This window comes from Bidens hawaiensis, unplaced genomic scaffold, assembly GCF_021521415.1.
Source record: "Bidens hawaiensis isolate Kalapana, Puna unplaced genomic scaffold, B.hawaiensis_p1.1 tig00028273_1, whole genome shotgun sequence".
NCBI classification, from domain to species: domain Eukaryota; kingdom Viridiplantae; phylum Streptophyta; class Magnoliopsida; order Asterales; family Asteraceae; genus Bidens; species Bidens hawaiensis.
This window is the reverse complement of record NW_027494609.1, coordinates 90127-116729: the sequence shown is the minus strand read 5'-3', so window position 1 is coordinate 116729 and position 26603 is coordinate 90127. Positions and strand designations below refer to the sequence as shown.

Here is a 26603-nt window from a genome sequence, read left to right as displayed (position 1 = left end):
TACATTTTATGTTAACCCATTTGAAGACAATATTACATTTTTTTTATAATCATTATCTCATAACTCCTCTTATTCGTTCGAAAAAAGGGTAAAAATTATCATTTAGAATTAACTAGTATATTGACCACCCATGTTGTGGCGGGGTTATGAAACTGTAACAGAAGAAATTAACGATGTCCACACGTTGTCACGAAATTGGTCGTTGATCCATTATTGAAAAGGCAGCTTTTATGCTGTGGTGTTTCAGATTTTTATTTTTGTTTAACATCCATTTGGATAACCAATTGGCCAATGACCAATCCAATTATCTCCAATCCGCCATCGAGAGGAAACCCCCATATTTATTTGTCATATGTGGAACTTAAACCCAGATCTCCTATTTTTAACTTTTAGTTAACGACGGAATGCAATGGCAATTATATAATTTCTTTTTTAAAGACAAATATATTTACACAAATGATCTTATGAAGTGGAAATGAAAATTGGGTATTTGATGAGAACATGATGATCTTATGAAGTGGAAATGGACATTGGGTATTTGTTGAGAAATGGTCAGTTGATGGTATAAGGAAAAAAATAAAAGTAGTGATAAACATGTATTATACATAATAAGATATTATACATAATAAGATGTAAGTGGTGATGCATAAATAAGGTCACCAATTCTTGAAATTATAAGTATATAAATATATGCCAAATTTAACTCTTGACTCAACTTTCTAGCAATATTCATTGTAAAGATTAATATTTAAAAATTCAACTTTTCATGCCTTATGTTTATGTGCGGTCGTGTGGTGATGCCTTATATTTATGTGTGGTCGTGTGAGTGATGTATTGTATGATTTTGACTCTTATACTTCTTTTTCTTTTATTCGAAATAAGTAATAAGTAAACTCACATAACTTTTTAACAAAAAAGAATTCCCTAATTAATATTAAACACATTGTTAATTTTTTATTTATAACTACTAACTTTCACTAGAATTCCAAACCTAAACACCTTTATATACCCATATTTTTTGGTTAAAAACTAAATTAAACATACTAAACTTTGTTTAAACACATTCGGTTTAGTGATTATGACCGAAGGAATGCTATAAACACATTCGGGTTAGTAAGCAAGGGCCCGAGATAAACAAGGTGCATAGCGTAGAATACGTTTTTTTGTTGTTTTAGACATGTTTTAGGCTTTTGTTTAAGGATAGTCTAGGATGGTTCCATGCCATTTTTGGATGTTTAGCCATCCTACTAAGTGTAAGTGACGGTCTTACCCGCACAATCACGAACGAGGAAGCAAAACTTCAACCTATTATCTACCACGTCCAAAGATTAACTTATTCTAAACACTTAGAAAATTTCAAAGGAAAAGATGAGGAAAACTTCCACGCAGGTCAGATATACGTAAAGTTTAGCCATCCTACTAAGTGCAAGTGACGGTTTTATCCGCACAATCATGAAAGAGGACGCAAAACTTTAACTTATTATCTACCACGTTGAAAAGTTAAATTATCTAAGTACTAAGAAAATTGCTAAGTTAAATCAGAATATGCGTGAAATAAACAAGGCAAGGGATTGGCAAATAGTCTTTATTCCATCGAAATTCAATCATTACAAAGATTGCTAGGTACATACCCGCATACAAAAGAAGCTATACAAAAATAAAAATCTACTCTAATGGTGGAAAGGGATCTTAAAGATCAAGCCTCAGGACCACTACCACTTGGACCCGCACCATCAGCAGAGTGTGGCGGTTCAAGGAAAGCTTTAAGGATAGCTAGCCCATCATCAGCAGCGGCAACTTCGTTTACCTTCTCCACCACCGGATGCGGGAAGGCGGCATACTGATTCACTGCTTGGTCATAAACAGCTTCAGTATTCACATCATACAAAGGGAAGTTGGAAGGCGGGATGCCTTTCTCAACAAACCCTAGACCAAGCAGGAAGCCGGCCTTTTCCCCATCCTCATGAGAAGCGTTGAGGGCTGCGCTCATAGCATCGTCATAAGACGTCTCCGTGAAGACCCGATGCACAACCTACAAAAAGAAAAAATACAAGTATCAAAACCTTTTCTATTTACAAAGAAAAGCGTAAAGACATTATGAAGTTAAGCTTACCTGAGACAACGCTTCTCGAAGAAGCCATTCCTTGGCAACCAGAGCTTCTTGGAGGGCGGCTTGAGCTTGGTTACGGGCGCGTTCGGCTTCACTTTTGTTGAGGTTGGCAAGCAACACTTCTTTAGCCGCAGCCTCTTCAACGCCCTTTAGCTTCCGCTCAGTCTGGTCAAGCACCCCTCTCTGGTCCAGGATCTCTTGGAGCTTCTTCGCGTCTTCCATCGCCAAGGCATCATGAGCCTGTTGGAGCGCCTCTAGTTTAGCTTTAAGTTCCTCATTCTCGAGGCGTAGAGGCTCAGCAACAGCTTCAGCCTTGGTGGCCCTTTCAGTTGCGTTCCGAGCAGTTTCCTTAGCCAGCCGAAGCTGTTCGTTAACAGCTTGGGCAGCCTTGGAACGGGCCTCGAGACGGGCCTGAACTTCAACTTCAAGGGCCTTGAACGCCTTCTCCTTCTCCGCAGCAGCGGCGGAGAGCCTCCTATTCTCCTCCCGGACAGCCCGCGCCTGAGCTACTTCTTGAATGCGAGCTGCTTTTAACTTGTCATTTTCACGACAAAGCAGCTCGACGCGCGGCTGCATCCGGGCCAGGAGAACCCGAAGCTCATTGGTTAGCCTACCCTCCTGGTAGCTAGCCATGGCTTCCCCCAACGCACCACTGGGAGCTGCGTGACGAGCCCACTCCACGCACTCCACAGGTGTGCGAAGGGTTGTTCCTCGGCGGATGTTCCATCGTGGAACATACACTTCATTGGAATCCGACACTGCAAAAAACAAAAAGCAGTTAGGAAAAGATGATATAAAAAAAAAAGAGGCCAAAAGAACCCTACGCACCTGTAGGGTCAACAACAGGCCGATAGCCGCCAAACCCATCACCTGAACCCAAGGGAAATCCGTCCAAGAGGTCAGGTAGATGGGAAGGAGGCAGAGGTTGGCGAGAAGCCCCATGCATACCTGAAGGATCGGCCGTCGTTGCCGATGACGGATGAGGCATGGTGAAGGCCGCCGCGGTAGTAGAAACCAACGGAGGTGAACTCACCGTAGGTGAACTCACAACCGTGGTCGCCGCTGCGGAGTCCGCAGAAAAAGTAACCGCCGGCTCAGTGAAAGATGCGGTAAATATGGCACTGACAGCCGGCGGTGATGTCATCACAGTTGGAACAGTTGGCTCAACTGGGTGAGCAACTGAACCAACTGAAACAGGCGCAGCCGCCTGAGTCGTCGCCACAGGTAGGCTGACCAAGCCTACCGTCATGGGTCCGGAGGTACTCCTCCCCGCTCCACCCTGGAATGCGGTAGCATCCACGCCTGCACAAAGAAGATAAGTATTAATGATGGAAAGCTATGAAGTTAAAAATAAAGTTTGTACTTACGGGTTTTCTTGAGCCTAAAAGTGCGGACAGGCGGGGATAAACCCGATGGAGCCGGCCTCTTCACGCCGCTCACCGTTGTCGTCCTGGGCTCTCCGGAGGTGACAGTCGTCGTAGCCTCCGGAGCGGTGGTCTTATCACCACCGGGGTTCCCCACCACCTCCTCGCTCTCGGTCTCTGAATCAGACCGAGGCACCGGATCGGCAGTGGAGGCCACCTTCGCCTTCCCCTTCCCGCCGGCAGCCTTCTTCTTCCGCACCAACGGGGGACCATCTGCGGATTCCTCATCAGAACACAAGATTAGAGGAATTCCAGCAGAGGTTTCAGCATTGAGGGGTCGAGGGTTGAATAATGCCTTACCTGGCCGCCTGGCGCTCAGGATCTCGTGGCCTGGCGGGTAGACCTCCATGAACCGATCCGCCGTCTGTTCAAGGATGGGCAACTCGTTCTCATCTAGAGCACGAGTACCCATCCGGGCGGGACTATCAGCCTCCAGCGGATACAGGAGCGACTGCAAGTCGTTCCCCTCTGAAATAAAAGAAAAACAGTTAGAAGACAAACCTATATAAACAAAGTAAACAGAGCATACCGTAAGGAACAGAGTTCAAACCGTATTCGAGGATGATCGGGATCTTTTGCGCCTCCGCATCCTTCCACACCCGGCTCATCCCGAGCATCACCATCCCGGACTCCGCAAAGCGGTAAACCGGAGTTGGACTCGGGATATCTTTGAGAACCATTCCGCCTCCTGGTAGTTGGAGGCGTGAAGGCTGGGGAGTGCTTGCCCATTCTTGAACTTCATGGCAAGGAGGATGGCGCGAGCGGAGATAAAAAAGAACTCCCGCTTCCATGAACGAAGACTGCGCTCGGTTGCGCAAATCTTCAAACCCTTGATCCGGGTTATCAGAGTATACCACCCCTGGATGCACCTCCAAGAGTAGAAGGTCATCAGGCGGTCGACGAAGGGCTCAACGCCCAGAATCCGGCACACCCACTCGAAGTGGCGAATCTTCGCGATCGCCATCGGGTGCACCTCGGTCAGGTGTACACCGTGCCTCTCTAGGACACGGTACACAAACTTTGTCAAAGGGAACCTAAGATTCTTATAGACAAAGAATGCGGCATATACCCCGATCTTGCCTCTGGGGGCATCATACACCGTCTGATGAGGTTCAGGAAACTCAGGCTCGAGAGACTCGAGCATGAACTTCCTGACGATGTACTGATATAGATCGACAGGCAGAGCACACTGGCACTCGCCAGCAGTACTCTTGTCATCCTTGTCGGACGTGGATGACGGGTGCTCGGCGTACACCCCAGCCTCCTGGGCTGTAGCCTCAAGATCGTGAGCAGAAGACATCTTGCAGGTATGAAAAAGAGAACGATTTCAAGAGAATGCTCGACTGAAAAGGTTAGTATTCGCCGGAAATCGTTTTGAAGATGAAGAGAAAAGTGAAAGTGTGGATTACAAAAGACCCTCTCCCCCTTCATATACTAATCGCAATTAATGCGATGAATTTAATGCGGAAGAGAGAGAAATCGCAGATGCAATGAAACTATGACACGTGGCAAAAAGCAAGCTGGCAAACGCTGTTGAAAGGACGCGTGCCAGTAATTTCGCGGCCACGCGCCCGAAAATTCGCGCACACGCGCCTGAAAAAGCGCTTGGAATGACCATATACTGTCACGTCGCCATAACTTCCTGCACGTCCTGACACAGTCAGAAGAAGCCGTCGGACGACGTTTCAATAGTTTGGACTGTTCTTATCCTTTCACCAACTCTTCGAATTTCAAAATTTCAAAAAGATTCAAAAGCGGGAAAATACCCCTTACCTTGGTAACCAAGTAACTGTAAGACAGGTGCGGGTACAGTGTTAAGGCAAAACCCTTCACATACTTAGCACCCGCAGGGAATTGACGCCAGGAATACCTTGGCGACCAAGTAACTATAAGACGGGTGCGGGTACAGTGTCAAGGCAAAACCCTTCACATACTTAGCACCCGCAGGGAATTGACGCCAGGAATACCTTGGCGACCAAGTAACTATAAGACGGGTGCGGGTACAGTGTCAAGGCAAAACCCTTCACATACTTAGCACCCGCAGGGAATTGACGCCAGGAATACCTTGGAAGTAAAGTAACCGTAAGACGAGTGCGGGTACAGTGTTAAGGCAAAACCCTTCACATACTTAGCGCTCCGCAGGGAATTGAAACCAAGAAGGATCTTCTGGGCAATGCTTGCGGAAACGGGAATAACATCCCCGCATAGCGGGAATGTCGAGAACTACATTGTTTGAAGCTTCAAGATGGAATTGGTGGTTTTAACATAATTGATCACTATGTTCAAAACTACCAAAACCTCATGGAGAATCCACACAAGTGGGATTCAACACTCCTGACTTGCGAGGAGGTTACAGACCTACCCGCATCATACCCAAAGATCAAGCAGGAAAGTCGGGAATTTCTGCAAGTGACATAAGGACTTCCGCGGGAAGAATCCCCATGGAAAACCTTAAAACTAAACCCTTTTCAAAACCCTTTGGTTAAGTCCAAAAGTTCACCTTACTTTATTAAACATTCATGAGAAGAACATTGGACTGGGGGGACTTGAAGAGGTAGGTCCCAGCAGAGCCCAGTTGGACCCGTAGGACTCACCTTGAAGAGAGACGTCTGCGCAGAAACCAACTGGATCCGCAGGACCCACCATGCTCAGAGACGTGATGTCCTTACGCGCAGTACGCAAGCTGCTCCCGCAGGAAATGCCTCCCAATGGTGAAGTACTCCGCCTGTTCCCGCAGCTGCGGATACAATCCATCAGGGAAGGCCACCCGCGCAGCAAGGCTACTCGCACAAGGCACTTAGCTCTCAATAATTCAGTTGTCACCTGAAGGAATGAGCAAAGCCGGGAACAATCCCGCACAAAGGCGGGAGGGGGAATACTCCCGCCCAAATAAGCCAGTCCGTACGATACTGGAGGATCTTTTGTACTGTACCTGACGAGGTATGGGCAAAAGATCTGACCAGAGATACGACAGCTCATTGACAACAGTATGGCGAGCAGCATGCTCTTGTACTGTATGTCACTATTAGCCGCTGCCTACTCACCAACTCCTGTCATACCACGTGCATAGCCGGCAGTTGGTGGAAAAGGAATAGTACACAGCAGGCCTGGTCACTGTCAGCCGCTGCCTACCCACCAACTACCAGCATGGCACGTGCGTAGGCCACAGTTGGTAGAACAGGAATACTATTCAGCCGGCTATACCCTCTTGGAAACCTACCTTCGGCTATAAATACCCCAAATGGTATGATCATCTAATCTCATCTCGTATCTTACATATTATACCTGATATCTGCTCTAGCAATCTCTTAATATACACTTATATTCAAAAGCAATCTAGTCTGATTCTCATGCCGGAGGGTGGTCACAAGGAGGTACCCCCCCTTCTCAGTGACGAGCTCACGGTGTCTGTTTTGCAGGTTATCAGAAGAACCATCTTTGCCGGGTCTAACCCCTCGGAGGAAACATCTATTTAACCCCAAGATTATCCGTAATCTGCCCGAGGTAACTTAGTGTTTCTTCACTGGGAACATTGTGAATGCAGATGCTACCATTCCTCTTGCAGCAGTGAAAACCGTGTTGCCATCTGACAAAGATGAGCCTGTTATAAAAAAGAATTCTTTGTCAAATGCATTGAAAGAAGGAAGAGTTTTTGGGCTCACTATCTTCTGTACCAGATAAGTCACGGGCTTCTTCTCTACCTCCAATTCCCAAAACTGAGCTTATGCTTGTGGACCCACCATCTGAAATGAAACGGTTGGTTGAAAAGATAGTTGAATTCATCATCAAGAATGGGAGACAGTTTGAGACTGTACTCATGGAACAAGACCGTGGTCATGGAAGATTCCCGTTTTTAATCCCATCTAATATATTCCATCCATACTATCTGAAAGTTCTCCAGAGAACCCAAGAGGTACTTATTCTTAACTGTCATATAATATATATTAATTTACAAACTTTGATTGTGAATTAAAAACACTATTAATGTCTTACAAGTGTTTAAAGCGTTTGGTCCAAGTGCTTTAAGCATGACTTTTTCTAAGTTACAAATAGACCCCCTCTACCATTTAGACTCAGTTTTTGACTTTATTATTATTTTTATTGATCAATCATGTTAACGTCATGTGGATTTAATATTTTGTTTGTGTCTTATAACCTTTAAGATACGATGCTTTACAAAATTCCGAGTATTCTGTTGCGGCGTACTTATTTTATCTATTTATCGATATCGGTTTTGTTCAAAACCGAGTTGTTAATGGAATGTACAAGTGATCAAAGCACAAACGTACAGTTATGCGACCCGTTTCATGGTTTACTTTTTTTGTTCTTGGTAAAATGACGCCGTTTACCGTTTTCGCCATTCTAATTAACAACGTTTCAATTTGAGTTTATTGTGTATTTGATGTCAATTATTTTTGTGGGTTTACATATATTTTAGTACCTTTTGTAAATAGTCTATGGTTAACAAAATACGCATATGCGGCGCTCATCGCGCGGGCACAAATACTTGTTGTTTATAATACGCTTGTTAATGTCTAATCACATTCTTCTCTGTTAGCCTTAAGCTGAAAGGTTTAGCTGGTTTGTGCATGATTTTAGCGTTTCCTAGCTTAAGTTAATTTACCTCGCGGTATCTGTTTCCAAAGAAATTATGATTAAGAGTGGAGTTGTAACAAAAGCTTATATGTATATTTAAAAAGTTGACTAAATAATTTATTGTACATATTTTTTCTTAACACAAGAAGCTGATTAATATGATTGTGCTATGACTGCTATCACTGTGTGCTTGGTTCAAAATCATTTTCTTAACACCGATCGTATGAAGATGAACAAGAAAGTGAACATGAACGTTCTAGAAAGAAACACGGATATGAAGATGAAGATAGTGAACATGAATATTCTAGAAAGAAACACCGATCTCACCATTCTTCACATGATGAAGATGACAGTGACGATAAACATTCTAGAAGAAAACGAAAACATGGGTCTCACAAATCTTCTCATAGGCATAAGCATAGGAAAAGCCACTCCTCTAGGCATAAAGAGAAGCATGATGTGTCTTCAGAAGAGGATTCGAGAGACCAAAATAAGGCTGATAAGAATGTTAAGGGACCAAACTCGGAAAGAGAAGAGCTTGAAGAAGGGGAGATAACGGGTCCGTCAAAAGGAGTATCTTTCGTTAATGGAGCTACTAGAGAACCTTCGGTTGATGCATCAAGTTCTTTTCAAGATCCGAGACCGCTGACTCAACCATCCACGACAACCGAGGTTTCTGATGATCTCAGGGCCAAAATCAGAGCAATGCTGATGTCAACAATGTAAGTCGTAAACTTTGGCTGTTAGTTGCTTTGAAATTATTTACAAATTGTTTTGTATCCTAAGCAACCATGCCTTGTACAACGTTTATAATTATTCCTTTGAAAACCTTTTGTTTTCTGCTAATTTTGGTACACATGTAGTTCTTGAAATTAGTTACAGATTATAAAACTCAGTATGGCCCGTTTTGACCCAAACTCGTTTTTGGCCTGAACCTTGTGTAGTTGTGTTTTGCTAGATATACTTTCATACTTTTAACCGACTTGAGGTTGGGTAGGGTTGGATTTTTGACCGAGTCAAACTGTGTGTATGCATTTCTTTTAGCTGTGATTGTATCAACAAAAGCTGCTACAGGTGTAGGCATTCGTTTTTGTTTTCTTTTACCAATTTATTTTTCTCTATCGCGTCAACAGTAGCAGCAAATTGTCTTTATCCCAAGCAAGTTGGATTTTATATAAAAAAAAAAACCCATGCCAAACCAAGCTGTAATACAGTGTATGCTAAGTCTTTTTGTCAAGTTGAAAACGACGATGGCTTGACAATATGGCAACCAGGCGATGGTGAAAGCTGACAGAACGTCCTAAAGGATAACAGGACCGTCGTTATAAACTCCTTTGAACTGGTCGGCTACTTCAACTTTCTCGATGCTTGACCCACTTGGATAAGTGAAAGAAAACGATATTTTGTTTTAAGAGTCAAGGAGTTGATTTGGATAAGAAAGTCCCACTTAAACTACTCCATGTTGACATATGAATTACAGAACTTGTCTTCTCTTGGACCCTTTTAAGACCTACAAGTTGCAAGAATTCTTAAATAATGATACATTCAACATGTTCCTTCATATTAACTATTCAGTGAAACATACTTACCTTCGTGTTGTCATTTAACTAGGCTTGTAAACGAACTGAATGTACACGAATGGAGCATGTTCGTGTTAATTCGTTTAACCTTTTTAAATCGAACAATTGATGGAACATGAAAAATTGAAGGAACGAGTTTTTCTTGTTTGTGTTCGCTCGTTAAGAAAATGTATGTTTTTGTTCGTTTGTTAATAGTTTCTACGAATGGTTCATAAAAGTAAACGAAGAACATTGATATACGGGCATAACTCAGCAAACAACATATGAAGGTCAATGTTACATTAATTTATCGGTAAAGAAATTAATAAAGTTGGACTATATTGTAATTTTTTATATTTTAGTTTCATAAATAGATTGGAATTAATGAGTCTATAGAACTAAATGATTATATAAATGTACATAAATGAACGAGTATTCACGAACATAAGGGTAGAAAGTAAATGAACGTTCACAGGCATAAATAAATGAATGAGACATGTATTAGACATATTACTTAAACTATGATATATGAGCCTGTTACGCAATTAAATGAAGTTTTATATAGGTATGCATGTATCTTACTATATCTAGTATTCTAGTCGACACTATGTGAATGCGTTTTTCAATTCTCATGGATTTCTACCTTTTGTATTGAACATGTGGACCGTTCAATACATAATGAGTTTTCCTCTTAAAAACTACGAGAATCACATAACCACTTATACCTATTGCTTTATGTGCCACTTATGTAACCGCTTAACCACTCTCTCTTTCCCATTACATATTTTCAACATCACATAACAAATTGGCAGTGTATTATGTAGCTTCAGCTATTGTCTATTTAAATTTGATTTTTCATTAAACGTGTCTCAATATATAAAGCTTCGTTTTTAGTAGAATTGACTTTGCTATTCAAAAGAGAGTTGCGCACGCAATTTGTTGTCCATTTGCCTGCCACTTTATCAGTTTATTGTAATCGTTTTGAGTTTAATGAGAAATATACCTGATTCGAGAATAATATATATATATATATATACACACATACAAGGGCGTCTCCGAGAATTTATATACCTCGGCCGAGCCGAAATAAAAAGGCCGTAGGCCTTGATGAATAACGAAATGCATAAGCTAATTTTTATATAGGACGGTTAATGTTATAACAATAAACATAGCAAAAATATAGTAGTAATATAATACATTGGTTTTGAAACCCCTAAAATTTAATACTTACACATTTTGTTAATACATAATTTATGCGAATTAAGATAGTTAGTTTAATAAAAACTTAAGTTTTTTAAATTGTTTAAAAGATTATAGAAATGACATGTTGTTGAAATAGAAGTTATTAAGTGTGGAGTATAATTAAAACAAAACTAAATGTGGTTAGCATGTAACTAATAAATGTAATTATGAAATAAAGAGTAGAGGATATTTTTATCATTCCTTAAAACTTGATGTTACCTTGAATTTCGTTTTTGGATTAGTAGGTTTAGGAAAAAACTTATGGATACTAGGTGTATAAATGCGTTAATGATGGAAAATATGTACTTCGCCATCTCAAATGGTGGAATATGAAACTTCATCACGCTTTAATATTTTCAAACTAGTAATGTGTTAGTAAAAAAAACTATATATGAATCAACATCATCTCTTAATTTATAAAGACACATTAATTACACGTCAACCGGTTTCAAATGTCATCCATTTTAGTATGGATTCATATGTAAATACTGTTTGTACATCTATTTTGTTATTTTTTCGTAAACCAGGTGAATGAGTTAATTAAATTGTAAAACTTCAAGGTTAATATTTTTTTTTGTTTAATTAATATTGTAATAAGTCAGGGGGCATTTATGCCATATCCCCAAAACTTGAACTAAAACAATTTCTAACTCACGTGCCTTTGTCGTCTCCAACTCTCCGGTCCTCTAACATTCCGGCGGCATGCAAACCTCTTTTTCCGGCGAGTTTTAGACACTAAAATGAATGACCCAATCGATCAATTAACGGTGTCGTTTGACTCAGAATCATTTACCGATAAATATATATATATATATACATAAAAAGGTTTGGGCCCCCAAAAATTACGTGCCTCGGCCGAAGGGGCCGCCTCTGTATATATATATATATATATCGTAACATTTTGTTCACATCACTAGAGTTTGAATCACACATAATGTTAGAAATATGATTCTCCATCTAGAAGACTAGAACTACTAGTTTTAAAGACTAGGTCAAAGTTTAGCATGTTCTTAATTTCTTATAGTTGAAGTTGGATATGTTAACAGTCATATGCTAAGCATATGATTAGCGCTAACGCATAATTATGTTTTAGTCATTATACAACTCTTCGACGTTTTGTTGCAAACACATATTAGCGTGTCCGTCTAGCATCTCAAACAGGTAGCTTAAGCTCGGTTATTGATCGGTTTAATTAATAAGAAAATAGTAATTAGAGTGAGTTTTAGGGTGTTTGGACATTGGAATAAGTCAAAGTCTTAATACCCCATTATTGGTTTTGTGGTACATCATCTTCAAAGCATAGAGACCTAACCACATTAAAATAAACACACTTTGGTGCCACTTAACTTCGTGTAAGAATCGTGTTATATATAGCAGAATCTCAGTCAAGGGTCAACTCTCTTTCTTTTTAATCTTTTTTGCCCTTTCGGATTATGTTGATTGCATTAAAATAAAGATTAGTTGGTCAAGCCAAATATGTTGTGGTGCTTGTAACTCAAAATTGCTCAAGAACCTAACTAAGATTCCCATCACATTTGGGTGGTGTATAAACCATATTATTAGTATGCGAGTCGTTGAATACAGGTCGGGTGAAAAATGAGTCAGGTACAAACGGTTCATAAAAGTTTAATCTTAAAGAGGGGTTGTGATAAATAAATAAATAAAAATACTAATAAAAAGTAAAGGAAACTAGTGTCTCAGAAACTGAAATTATTCCTGATCAGTCTCTTCACTTAAGATTTCATAGGTCCACCATTGTATTAGAGGGTGTTTGGGATTGTTATTAATAGTGTCGGGCCTAATTATTTTATGGGTTCATAATTTTTCGTTGGTCAGATTGCACACCGACCATATGTTAAAGTTTTCGGGCTGGTTGGGTTAGGTCGGTAAACATTATAAAATACAATATCATAATAAAAAGATATGGTTACTAAAAACCCTAACTACTAACAATGATGATTTATTAATAAAATGAAAATTGGTTTTTATTGGTCCTAACTATCGTCTTTTGGTCACTGCCGGTCCCAACTATCAAAATGGCTGCTGACGGTCCCAACTTTTAGCGTATTTGTTCCTAACGGTCCGCGACTAACAGAATTCTAACATCGTTAGTTTCAAGTCTCCGGAAAAACGTTTTTGGCCGGAAAACACACATTTTTTTTTCCAAAAACTCAACAGTTTTGTTTCAAACATCATGGTAACTTTGTATCGTACCTTTATGAACATTTTTTTCTAAAAGCCCCAGTTATTGAGGTTGCCGGAACCCTAGAACCATCGTCAGAATCAGTTGATGGTGCTTAGGTGATGGTAGTTGGTTGGCGGTGAGTCAATTGGTGGTGGTGGCGTTGTTCAGGTGGTATTTTCCGGCAAAAAGAATTGATTTTCCTGGCCAAAAACGTTTTTCCGGTGACCTGAAACTAACCGCGTTAGGATTCTGTTAGCCGCGGGCCGTTAGGAACAAACACATTAAAAGTTGGGACCATCAGTGACCAATTCGTTAGTTGGGACTGGCAATGACCAAAAGACAATAGTTGGGACCAATGAAAATCAATTTTTCTTAATAAAATGATAATTTCAAAAAACAGGTTTAACAAGACTAAAACTCAAGACCTAAACAAGGTAGAAGATTTAAGGGATTTATCGCTACATAAATCTTGAAATCTTTTTTATAGGTTCACCCTTAAAATTCTTATGGGCTCCCTACGAAATCTTTTTTTTATAGTGTTCCTATATAAAAAATTTAAAATCAACACGTTCATGTGAACCCGTTGGACTTTTAGTGAGTCTTTTGTTGCTTAATAAGACTGTTCATGCTTATTAAATTTTTTTATTATATTTATATTTTTTTTGGTAATTATAAGAACTAATTTAAAAAAAAACTCATTATATCCGTTAATACATTGTTAACCAATAGGAATGATTATGTGGACATGATCTTCAAGATTATCTAATTGTTTTATAAAACTGCATTGAATAAGTAGTTGCAATTTTCTTTCTAATCTCAATCATCCCAAGATTATTAAGTTTATAAAATCATCTTACTTAACTTGTTTGACCGGATATTATGCCTTCTTGATCGTCCAAGAAAAGGACTTTACAACATTCAATAACAAGAAAATAACATTTTGTAAGAGCGATGCAAGAAACTACATCCAAGTTTTATCACATCAAAGGTCGTATTTTTGCTACGAGTACATCAACGATTTCGGTCTCGGGTCCAAGTAGTTAAAAGGCAATTCTGGTATTTTGTAAGTTCTCTCAGATTTTGGATATTTATTTCATTTTGATTGTGAAATAAGATGTTCTTATTTGTAGGAAATTTAGAAATGAATTAAGGCCAATTCATCTTTTAGATGTACCTTTCTCGTATGTGCTTTGCTCTTGTTTATATAAGAGTTAATACCACTTTTAGATTTAAAGTTTAAATAATGCATTTTTGTCACAATATATGGTCACTTATAATTGTCTAAACAACATAAATTATGTAACTATGACTTAACAACCAGTTACCTTAAATCCAACCCCTTTTATTTTTTTACAAGTCAAGATATTTTTTAATTAAAAATTAAAACAAATGAAACCAAATTTTGTTTAAATCAAACTAGATAAATATCAAATTAAGTTATCCAAGGTTAAGTCTTACCCCTTTACATGTGTTATTAATTTTATTAGGGCGTCTGTAGTGGGGTGGGCCCCTTGTCCACCTCACACCGCCCACACCCAAGCACCATTACATGTACGCTGGGGTATTTTCGAAGAAAATGGGTAGCAGCGTTTCCACTAAAACACGTGGGCACCTCGGTTTTAACTCAGCCAACCAGATGATCCATTTCGATTTCTTTTTCTATAATTTATTTGATTTTTAAAATGTAAATATTAAAATTGATGAGTGAAACCATTACACACCATATTGGAAAAACCCCCTTATTGTTGGCTCAATTGTTATTTGGCCCGAGTGTAAGGCCAACCCAAGAATTAATGTTATATTATATTGGAATATTGGATTTTAATAATCCATATTGAATTGTATTGGCCGATAATAATCCCTATTCATTTTATCGTCACTGGCGGTCCCAAATTCAAAAAAGTTGGCCCCCAATGGTCCCCCGTTAAAAAGGACTTAACGACGTTATACTTTTTTATTTCAAACTAACTTTTTAGTGCTATTAATCGGAATAAAGATACGAGTCGAATGATATAAAACTTAGCTCCAAACAATGATCCAAACGACTTGATTTTGGTTATTTGTAAGTTCAAACACCTGAATTGAAGCATTGTTTCGTCATTTTGAAGCACCGTTTCGAACTAAGTTTTACACCAATCGACTCGTATCCTCCTAACGATCAAAAGCCCTAAAACATTGGTTGGAAATTCATAAAAAACTATAATGCCGTTAAGTCATATTTAACGGGGACCATTGAGGGCCAACTTTTTTGAATTTGGGACCGCCAGTGGCGATAAAATGAATATGGATTATTATCGGCCAATACCATCTAATAGAGATTATTAAAATCCAATATTCGTATTATATTTGGTAATGTCTTGACTAGTAAGTTAGGTTAGTCTATATAAACCGAGTTCTGGTTAAACATTAGATGATGTGAAGTTGGTGTAACCGAGTTAGGGTTTGAGAGAGATTTTATCAGTTTTTTGAGTTATATTTTCTGATTAATGTAAACGAGATTTATTCGTTTAGTTGGTGTATTATCGATCCGGTACTTGACTTACGTACATAGATAAGATGTAACGGGGTGCTTTTGACATTTTTGCTCTATCACTACGGATTCCTAACAATCTAGACAACATATTTCCTTTGTCTATTAAATTATTATACACAAGGTAACTCCAAAACGTGTATGCCTCTTATCTAGAAAAGTTAAAATACTTAAATGCAATCCGGAAAACCAACCAAAGACGTCAAATGTGTTGTGTCTGGTGTGGGGCCATGACGAGCTGCTAGTCAAACTCGTTGACTCTTTGCAATTTCCATATCTGACGTGTAAGCCGGTAACCGGTCAATTACACATAAACTTCCGGTCTAAGACAGGCGTGCATCATATGTGGAACCGGTCCACAAGAAGTTAAAATAAATTAATAATAGCACTTTAGCCTTGACAATAAAAATTCTACACATATATATGTGTAAATACTTATGTTCAAGATCCTTATAGTTATGATACAAACGGTCAACATGCACCTTCTTTTTTCGAACGGTGACTTTCATAGTGGTTGAATATTCAGCCACAGATATCGGAGAGAGCCCCAACCACCCTACTCGGGCCAAGACTATGTTGTCTTAACCGGGCCCACGCTTGGCATCCGAGTTTGGCTAGGCATTCCACGAGAAAATTTCGAGGCCCCTGCCACTTGACAGGAGTTGTCCGCCCACAAGAGCAAACTCTCTGGAAAGTGACACTCTAATAGAAAACTCGTGTCGCCATCAAGATTCGAACTTGAGAGGCCAACCGACATCAAACTCTTACCCATCATTTGGCTGGCCACTTTAGCTAGCCCAAGTGGTTAACATGCACCTTCTAGTGTTTTGTACTTTTATTTTTTTTTAACTTAAATTAAATCTATTGATTTAGGGTTGAAAGATCAATATAAGGAACTTTCCTTAAAAGGAAAATTTCTAAAATACCATATGAATAGTATGCACTCTCAATGTTAACATAGACTCTTCTACTCTCCCCAAAATGAAGATACATTTTCATTTGTGGAAAACTGGAAATATCTTTCACTTGTCTTAATTGGTTTCCTCGAATTTGCTGGACATGTGCGGCAACTCGAACCGAGGCCCGAGCTTCCACAAACTCAACATATGATAATCAGATAATGTGTGGTAATTATTATCAGTAACCCATCGCTAGATTATTTATCCAAGCTATGCATTTTGACTTAATATTGATGATACCTGTTTTTACTTAGGATTGTCTAGTCGAGTATACTGTCACCTATGCCGAGTTGAAAAACCTCTGTTTTATCGGTAGGGATTAAAATAGGGCTCGAGCTCAGCTCATTAAAAGCTCAAGCTTGTTAATTTTTATTATTTACTTATTTATGTTACAGATATTGATATATAAAAGACACAAATATAATTTTTAACACACAATTTATATAAAACTTAATTATAAATTAGAGAATTTATAACATTATATGTTTTACTTTTGTTGCTTTTTAATAATGTTTTAGTTATCGAATGGCATAATAAATGCATTATTTTTATTATTTTGGCATGAACTCGCTACAAATTATAGATATTTGAGGTCACCTTAGAAATTAGAATAAACCTTCAAATGTGTCAAGTTACTACACATACGTACACACGAAGATATTGATGCTAACTTCCCCCTTCCCTCTAAATACCACACTTAATACAAGGCTCAACCTCATTCAATTTCAAGGCAAGTTTGCTTGTATTAATATTTGGGTCTTAATGGCTCTTTGTTAAAAAACATTCGAAGGCTACAAATTAAACCTACATTTTCATAGTTTAGTTTTGTTAATTAAGTTTGAGTTTTGTGAATATGAACTTAGAATTTATGATATGTTTTTTGTAAAACTTGAATTTTAGGGCTGTTAAAACAAAAAAGTTTTAATGTCCGGTTGTGAGAAATTTGACCTGACCCAACTCGAAAAGTTTACGTTTGCTTGTGAGAAATTTAACCATCACAAAATATAGAAAAATCATTCCGACCATGATTGAGGACTTTTTCTTGTGGTAATGTGTTGAGAAAGGGACGAAGAAAGGGTTGGGGGTTTTCTTGTAATTAAAAAAGTATTTAAAATGTAATTTTAACTAATAAGGACAAAACGTAGTATTACTACATGCATTAACTAAATAAATTTTTTAACATTCATTTTAGAAATCAGAAAGATTATAATTTAAAAATGTGAAAAGTTGACTTTTTAATAAACAGGAGTGGAGAGGAATGAAGAAGGAGATAACCTAGGTTGGGTAACTTATTTTTTATATGTAAAAATCCAAAATGTTCTTTTTTTTATTAACCTATCACAAATTTTTAAAGATTAGTTAATGAATATGACATGAAATATGTCAATATGAGTAATTTTTCAAAACACAAGTGAAATTTGAAGTTTAATTAGTACATAAAATATAAAAAATTCATGGTTTTGTTTAGGGTTAAGGTTGTTCCTAGGACACATGTACCTTGACGCACCATCTTACCTCACTTGACACCTTTTATTATAATGTATACATACATATACATATACATATATATATATATATATTCCAAACCTCACTTCATTTCCCATTTGGTCACACTTTCTTCTTCTTAATCTCCGCTCCAACCGTAGACTTTTAAAACTTCTATTCCATCCAGTTCTTCCTCATTAATATTATACATCTCTCTCTTTGATAATGGAAGCTAGATGTGAGAACATGGTTCTTAATTCATTAGATGGTCACAAGTTAATTCCACTCACTCACCATGAGATGGATTTCTTCTCAAGTAATAATAATAATAATAATCCATTGACTGTTGTTCATCATGTCAAAGAAGAACAACAACAAGATATTAGGGTCCATGAAGAGCTTCAACTTAACTTAAATGTAACATGAATAAGATCTTGTTTCTTCATTTTGATTTTCATTGGTTTTTGTTTAGATTGCAGCCGACCGTCATATAAGGATGATGAGTTAGTTATACACGCATTAATCAGTGTGCATGTTTTTATGTATTTATACAGGTTGGTTCGGATCTTACTACGACAAAAAGAACAAGTAGTAATGGTGGATCTTTGCATACAAATAGCCAATCTGTTAACAAGGTATGTATATATAGTGAATTTCGATAAATGAACACTAAATTATTATTGAAAAAAAGATAACAAATCTAAATTCTTTAATTTTCGATAAATAATTTTCGATAAATATAATACAATAGCTAGTAAACTCATTCACCCTCCATTCTTTTGTCGAAGCTCGCGATTTTACAAGCCGAAGTGGAGAACATGAAGCGAGAAAACGAAGGTTTACGATCAATGGTTACTCAAGTTAAGGAAAAGTACATATATTTAAGAAGGCATATTGAAGAAAACATCATTCCTCATGAAACTGCAAACCATATTAAGGTGATCAATATAGATGTATATAATTTGATGAATATATATACTTATTTCTCAATTAATTAAAACAAAATGGATTTATTTATTTTAAAAATAGTTGATTAATGATGGCGCCCAAGAAGACACAAAACAAAGGTTATTGGTTCCATTGGAACTCAAGACTGATTCAAGAGTTCATAGCCCGGATAACATAGATGCTAAGTTTGATTCACCGAAAGACAGTGATCGAGGAGCCATTGTAGCATCGATGAGAAGGGCTCGTGTGGCTGTTCGAGCTCAGTCCGAAGCATCCATGGTTAGTACTAGACTCATTCTTCATGCATATATATTACATATAAAAAACTTACTAGATAGTAGATATATACAAATTCTTTTGAGACCCTATAGTATACCATAATGAAATATACCCTTTTTCAAAAACTAATTAATGTGTTGTGAACAATATTTGTTTATCTAATATTTTTTTAAACGACGGTAATATATTAGAAAACACTAACTAGCAAGATACTAAACATACAGAATAAGAGAATTTTACATGACTGAAAAAGAGTTTTTCAGCTACTCTGTTCAAGATAAATTACGTTCTTTTTTCCTATTTAAAATCAAAATTAAATAAAACTTAAAAGGAAAGTAAGATCGATCGTTGAAATTAATTTGCAAGTTGGCCATATAAGTCTCCAATTAAGTTTGACCAGCAGAAACAAATTGTCAAACTTTTAAGAGTCGTGGACTTGAGTGGTCCTCATGTAAACCAATGCCTTATTTTAAAAAAAAATTAAAATAAAAGTTTGTTCAATTTAATTCGTTATTACTACTCATTAATAATTTAGACTTTGGAGTTCGATGCACATGCGATATATATAAAGCTAAAATTTATATGTTTGTAATAACTTTTCACTTTATAAATCATAAGTTACTTGTGTTTATTTTATTAATTAAAAGTGTGGTTTAAACTTGACAAGAGTGGTATATAGAGAAACACATAGAAGAAACCCTAATAGCAGTTGATATTACAGATTTCAGATGGTTGTCAATGGCGGAAATACGGGCAAAAAATGGCAAAAGGGAATCCATGTCCTCGGGCTTATTATCGATGCACAATGGCTGTAGGTTGTCCGGTCCGCAAACAAGTATGTTCACTTTCTTCTTTACACTACAAATATATCAAAGGACCTTTAGCGACACATATACCTAATCCTCGTTGGTCCCTCAATGAAGGTTGTACGTGGCTGTTGTTAATCCATCAGTAAAAATGCACGAGTAAAACAATTGTCGATAAAAGCTTACCGATAGATCATGGATTGAATATACCGAGGGATTCACGATTGAAAATATAGTTACTAAAAAATAAACTACAAGTGAAATCGTATTCGTTATACGTGTTTTATCATAATCCGATTTTGAATTTATTTTTTCTAACGACTAATCTAATTCTACTTATAAATTCATACATATTTTAATCCAATTAATTCAAATCATATCCGCCTATCCGGCTCGATCAAATACAATTAAAGTTTAAACCAAAGACAAGAAAATATATATAGAGGGGAAAATGCAACACAAAAGTCAAATGTCTGCTATAACAAATATATATAGTAATTCTAAGTTATTTTCTTTTCAGAGTATTAATGTAAATTTATACATCTTTTTTCACTTTTAACAATTTTGCCTTTGTTACACTTAATTACGGGTGTACACGAGAAACTTATCATATTTACAATTTGTGTCCATATAACAATAAAACATGCATGATATACTGTATAACGTAATCAACTTCTTTATACATACATTTTAAAGTTAGAAAAATGCCAAACAAATAACTTAAAAGAATGCACTAGCATACATTCCATGCATGTGATCATGTAATAAATTACATAACATATGACACATTTGTTACTTATGTACTTATGTATCAATATTATTTCTTCTAACCAAAAATCTTCTATAGGTACAAAGATGCGCAGAAGATCGAACAGTTCTAATAACAACATATGAAGGTACCCACAACCATCCGCTACCACAAGCCGCCATGGCAATGGCCTCCACTACCTCTGCCGCCGCCTCCATGCTACTCTCCGGTCCCAAATCAAGCTCAGATCACCTCAACCACCACTTCACAGCCATGCTTTCTCCATACCCTCCACATCTAACCACAACATTATCCGCCACCGCACCGTTTCCAACTGTCACCTTAGACCTCACCAATCCTAGACCCTTTAACTTCCCATTTTCAACAAACATGCATAATAATAATAATAATATAAATAATAATAACCTTACAAACAGATCACTGGCTTTAGGACATTTGGCTGGTCAACAAAGCAATGCAACAAAGTTTTGTGATGTCCAGAGCTCCAACCAGGAGATGATGAATGCGGCTACTGCGGCTGTCACGTCGAATCCACACTTTATGGCGGCTTTAGTGGCAGCGATCGGCTCGATTATTGGCAATGACAACCAGAACAATGGTACTGGTGATATTAGTGATGATAAAAATGATGATAGTTTCAAGAGATGTTAAAATATATATATATATAGCAAGCTAGCACAAACTTTGCATGACTGTGTAAAGAGAAAAAGAGAGATATATATACATGTTGTTTATAAAGGTATATACGGAAACTTGTATCCACTGTTGAATGTTGAACCTTAGTTCTGGACTATATTACCATGTATATATATTAAGAGTTAAGACTGTCAAGTTTTGTATATTATAATATAGAAATGAAGAAATATGGGATTTTTCAACATATAACACAAGTTCTTCCATATTATTTTGGCTACATGTATGTATTGATATATAATACATCATACACGTATACGGTATACTGACTGAAATATACAGGTGTTGTTTGTTTTTTAAGAGCTAAAATGTCTGCAGTCTGCAAACCACATCTGCAGACATCTGTAGCAGAAGAGGTGAATCAAATCTCTGCAGTCTGCAAAAAGAAGACTGTTTGTTTTTTAACACTGCTAAAACTTTCAATATTTAGCTTTATACCAAAAATAAAATTATCCAACAACAATAAAAAATACATAAATCTAAATTCCATACAAAAAAATACCTTGTTGTTAGGCGGACCTGTGCGGGGGAGGCGTAGCGGTGGCCGTCATATGTGTGCGGCGGTGGCAGTGGCAGTGGCGAGCTATGTGGTGCCCGGGGGAATCAAAGCTGGAGGGGCAGGGGACGAGGTTAGGGTTGAAGAAGGGTAGTTGTGTTTTTAGGTTTGAGAAGTTAGAATGAAATAAAAGATAGGAAGAGGTCAGAAGAGGTGAAAGGTGGATGGTCTATGTCTGCGCGAATAAGAGGGCGCGCATACCTTTTTTTATGAACTGTCTTCTGAAATACAAACAATCTGCGAACCTAAATGTATGCGTGGTCTGTGCGACGTAGACAAAAGAGACCATGAAGAACTTCTCAGAAAAAACAAACACCCCCATAGTGTCCCGAGGCCTCTTCTTCTTGCATTGCTACAGACATTCCACTACAAGAAACTTGTTCTGATACGTGACCCAATGCCGACAACAAGTGATGATTCCTATTGGTTGATGCGGGAAGTCGGGGTTCGTGAATGGGTTGTTAGATCAAAGACGAGTATTACTTGGAATCAAGGATATCTACAAGGTAAACATGGAGATTAATAAGGGTGAGAATGATGGATGTAATGTTGATTTTATTTACCCCTTGAAAAGGGCTTAGCATGGGCAACCCAAAACTATAAGAGGTGTATCGAAAGTAAAATAAAAGTGTGTTGGTGTTTATCTAGAATGGGATTAAATAAGATAAATGTTTATCTAGTACGTAGAGATAGAGAGTATTAATTGTTTTAAGTATTATTAGGAATTACAGTTAAAGTTTTGTTTAACTATTTTGTTTAGTTTAATAGTGTGATGTATTTAGGGTGGATTTTGTTCTTTATAACTATTTCAAAACGAGTCAAAACAATTTATTCAATGTCAGTGTGTTTATGGTGTGAAATATATGGATTATGCCATTATGGTCACCAACAATATTAGGCTATCTGTAGTGGAGGGACTACAAAATAGGGCGTCATGTGACGCTCAGTCAGCAGATGATGAGTTTTTGTTTTAGTGGTGTAATGGTGTTGTAGCCCCATACACACACACACATATATACATATATCACACACACACACATAATAATACACACACACGCACAAACAGACAACAAATAGTTCTCCCCCCTCCCCTCTATCGCCCCATTTGTAGCCTAAGGAGCGGTGTTCTCGCCCCAAAATCTCATTTTGTCGCCCATATTACTGCCCACTACACTTGGTCTTACGTGCTATTATATTAATATGTAGTGTCTGAGCAATGATAGTATGATGCTATTGGGCCATTGACAACCAATGGTAATGCCATGTCATCGGATAATATATAATTTTTTTTTAATTTGTTATTTTTTGTGACAAAACCTACGAGTGCCGATACTCTTTTGAACGTTTACTAATATACCTTTTGTGTTTAGGGTTGGTACCGTAAATTGTTTTAAAAAAATTACGTTAATTTTATTTACCATAAGTTATACGAATGTTAATACCATTTTGAGAGTTTACCATTCCTTTTTCTGTTATAAGCTACATCGGTGCCGATATTATTCTTGACGTTTGCTAATTTATTTTTGTTGGTTTAGTGTCATTTACTAATTTGTCTTAATGTCAGTACCATACTTGTTTAAAGATGTTTCTTTTTCTAGCATAAGCTACCAACAAATTTTTGAGCGTTTACAAATTAAACCTTTTGATTTAGTTTCAATAAAGTAACAAATTAACCTATCAATGCCTACTGAATACATGTTGTGTTGCCACAACGATGGGTTTTACACACTATTTGTTATTGTTATCAACCTTTTCAACTTTAAGATTGAAACAAAATGAGAATTTTGGTTATTGCTCGATAAAAATGTGGACGGTTACCTCCAAAAAGAGATGGTGGGCTAAGAGTCAGTATCCATGTTGAGCTCAACTGGGCTGAATAAATATAAAAGGCCCATAAAGAAAGTCCGTGAAGATTTAAAAAGAATTAAATATTTACAAAACCTATACATGTATAAATTATGTGTATAAAAAATCGTTAAATATTTCAATGGATAGTTCGTATTTTCTAAATTTTTATTTCTTCGGAGCAAATCGCAATTGTTTAATTTTTACATCGATGGTTAGTTCTTTTTAAAAAACTTTTACTTCTTACATACAAATGACTATGTAATATACATAAAAAATTATATAACTAATTTGTTCATATTTTATTTTTCTGTTTTAAATGTTTATCTGCACATGTGTAGATATGTGTAGAAAAGATTTCTACACATGACACGCATAGCCTACATTCCGTGACGAAATTTCCAAATGCAGCGAATGATGTGGGAGTTAGTTGGTCGAAGAACAAGATGCCACGTATTGCTATTTACCAGTGCTCTATATTGGCCAGTGATTAACGTTTTCTAATTTGGATCATTAAAGGTATACAAGTGGGATTTGGGGAGTGAAGAAATGGGTTGCCAGTGGTCGTGTGAAGGTTAATAGGCACGCAATGTTTTGTTATACCATGGCGGGAGCGAGTGGTCATGGGATGGCAAGTTATCATCACTTTTGCAATGCCAATTGGTGGTAGTGAAAGTAGCATCGGGGTGGGGGGAGGGGGTCGGGAGTCTTGTTGGCTGGGAATCAGACGAGGGCAAGGGAGAGTCTAGTGTGTGGGGTAGGGGGTAGGGCAAGTGTTAAATAATTACATGACATGTAGTTACATAACGACAACCAAATATGAGATATTCGTGAAAATAAATCGAACTATGAATAAAACATATACGATGGTATTTATCGTCCAACAAGATGGTTGGTTGCTTTAGGTGTAGTAATCGATTAATGTGGTAGTCGATAGAATTCATAAGATGATAACGTCTTTAAGGACCAAAGGATTGTAAGATTTATATATTATCAGAATTTTATTTAATAAACCTGGCTACTTGTTCTTTATTTTTTTTTAAATGCCACAAAAGAGAAAATGTAGAACAAAAATCTCGCCCACCAACTTCATTTTTGTGCACTTTTGGAATTTGGTTGTTATACGATTGATTTAGAGCCTTTCCTTTATCAAGTGTTCGAGTGGCTTCTCTGCCGCCAACTCTTTTTTACTTTGTCATTTCATTTTTTTTTCTTAAATTCAATGTGACATTTTAATATTTTTTTTGATTAAATGCTTACAAACAAAAACTTAAGAATTAACTAAATAGAAGTGCAGAGGTTTAGAGGATGGCCTAAATTAACTAAAGATGAAAGGATTAGTCATGATTTGTTATATTTACATTTTTTTGAGGATATGATTGATGATATGATTTCTTAAAGAAGTATGATTATTGTTAATGACCCTTAATAGAAGGAAATGTTTTACTTTAACTTTCTCTTAGAGACTAAGTTTTAACTATATACTTTAGATGTACTTTTTGCATCGTTTTACCTATTTTATTATGTTCATCCATCTCGTTTGACATTGGAAGATGTTTGATCGATATTATAGTTTTCTATATTACTCTATATTTCTGTTAGTTATTATTACAATATTTTATTTATTCAAAACGTTTTTCTATTTATTTATTTTATAGCTAGAACCACATAATTCTTTTATTTTTTAATTATTTTTTCTTTTTTTTTAATTATCCGATAAAGTTTTCTAGCCAGGAGTATCATTGGAAGCAATCTCCCTATCTTTGGGATAGAGGTACGATTTGGCAACATTTCACCCTTCTAGACCCTACCAATAGCTTTGATTTAAAGTATGCTACTGAGTATCATGATGGTTGTTGTAATAACATATAAATCTCATAAACTAATAAGAAAATACACAGGTCAATCAATATTTATACACATACAAATTTTGAGGATTTTTATGAATGTTTAGGCTTGAATCCGGTAAAATGATAGATGCAAAAAGGAAGACGATCATGTAGTATGGTGTTAGAGCTTGAGGAGAGATCAGGAAACCAACCGAATTGTAGAAATAATATAACCATAAGAATGCATTGAGTAGTTTGGGTGGTTAACACTTTCAGACAATGAAGACAGATAGATATTGTTGGGACACGTAAATTCACTATAAAGTCTCTCAAGTATGAGACTGAATGTAAAACATCGCTCCAAGACAATCCATTATTTGTTGGTCAAAATGGTATCAATATATTATATTTTTTTTGTTTGGAGAGCGCTTTCGAATAAATTTCAATCATCAATCATTATTCAGAAGTGGTACCATCAATTAAGTGTCCTCTTTATGGGGTATGGCCGGAATCAACAGAGCTTATACTAACGTGCGAGTTCGTAAAAACCATATGGTACAGCATAAGATCATGGTGCAAACTCTTAAGAATTGAATACCATTCGTTACTAGACATCCTAGGTCTCCAATGACATGACAATTTCATGTTGACACGGGAGGGAGTTGAAAGCTACACTTACTATAACAATACGTTTTTTTGTGGCTATCAAGAAATGCGGAAATTATAAATTTTTCAACGGCAAACCTACATATACATTCTACAATAAGAACATGCGACTAGATGAAGGC

At 37.0% G+C, this 26603-nt stretch overlaps 2 protein-coding genes across 2 annotated transcripts; both read left to right on the top strand.

Moving 5' to 3' along the window:
• The first annotated feature begins 523 nt into the window (after positions 1 to 523).
• On the top strand, positions 524 to 8904 carry LOC143576709 (uncharacterized). The gene is made up of 3 exons (XM_077060743.1): positions 524 to 562; positions 7178 to 7498; positions 8350 to 8904. The coding sequence occupies exons 1-3, from the start codon at positions 524 to 526 to the stop codon at positions 8854 to 8856; spliced, it is 867 nt and encodes a 288-aa protein (XP_076916858.1). The 3' UTR covers positions 8857 to 8904.
• A 9297-nt stretch (positions 8905 to 18201) lies between these two features.
• On the top strand, positions 18202 to 21593 carry LOC143576717 (WRKY transcription factor 6-like). The gene is made up of 6 exons (XM_077060750.1): positions 18202 to 18507; positions 18645 to 18725; positions 18879 to 19028; positions 19120 to 19317; positions 20039 to 20152; positions 20971 to 21593. Exons 1-6 carry the CDS (start codon positions 18316 to 18318, stop codon positions 21541 to 21543), a joined length of 1308 nt encoding a protein of 435 aa, XP_076916865.1. The 5' UTR covers positions 18202 to 18315; the 3' UTR covers positions 21544 to 21593.
• Positions 21594 to 26603: the final 5010 nt, after the last annotated feature.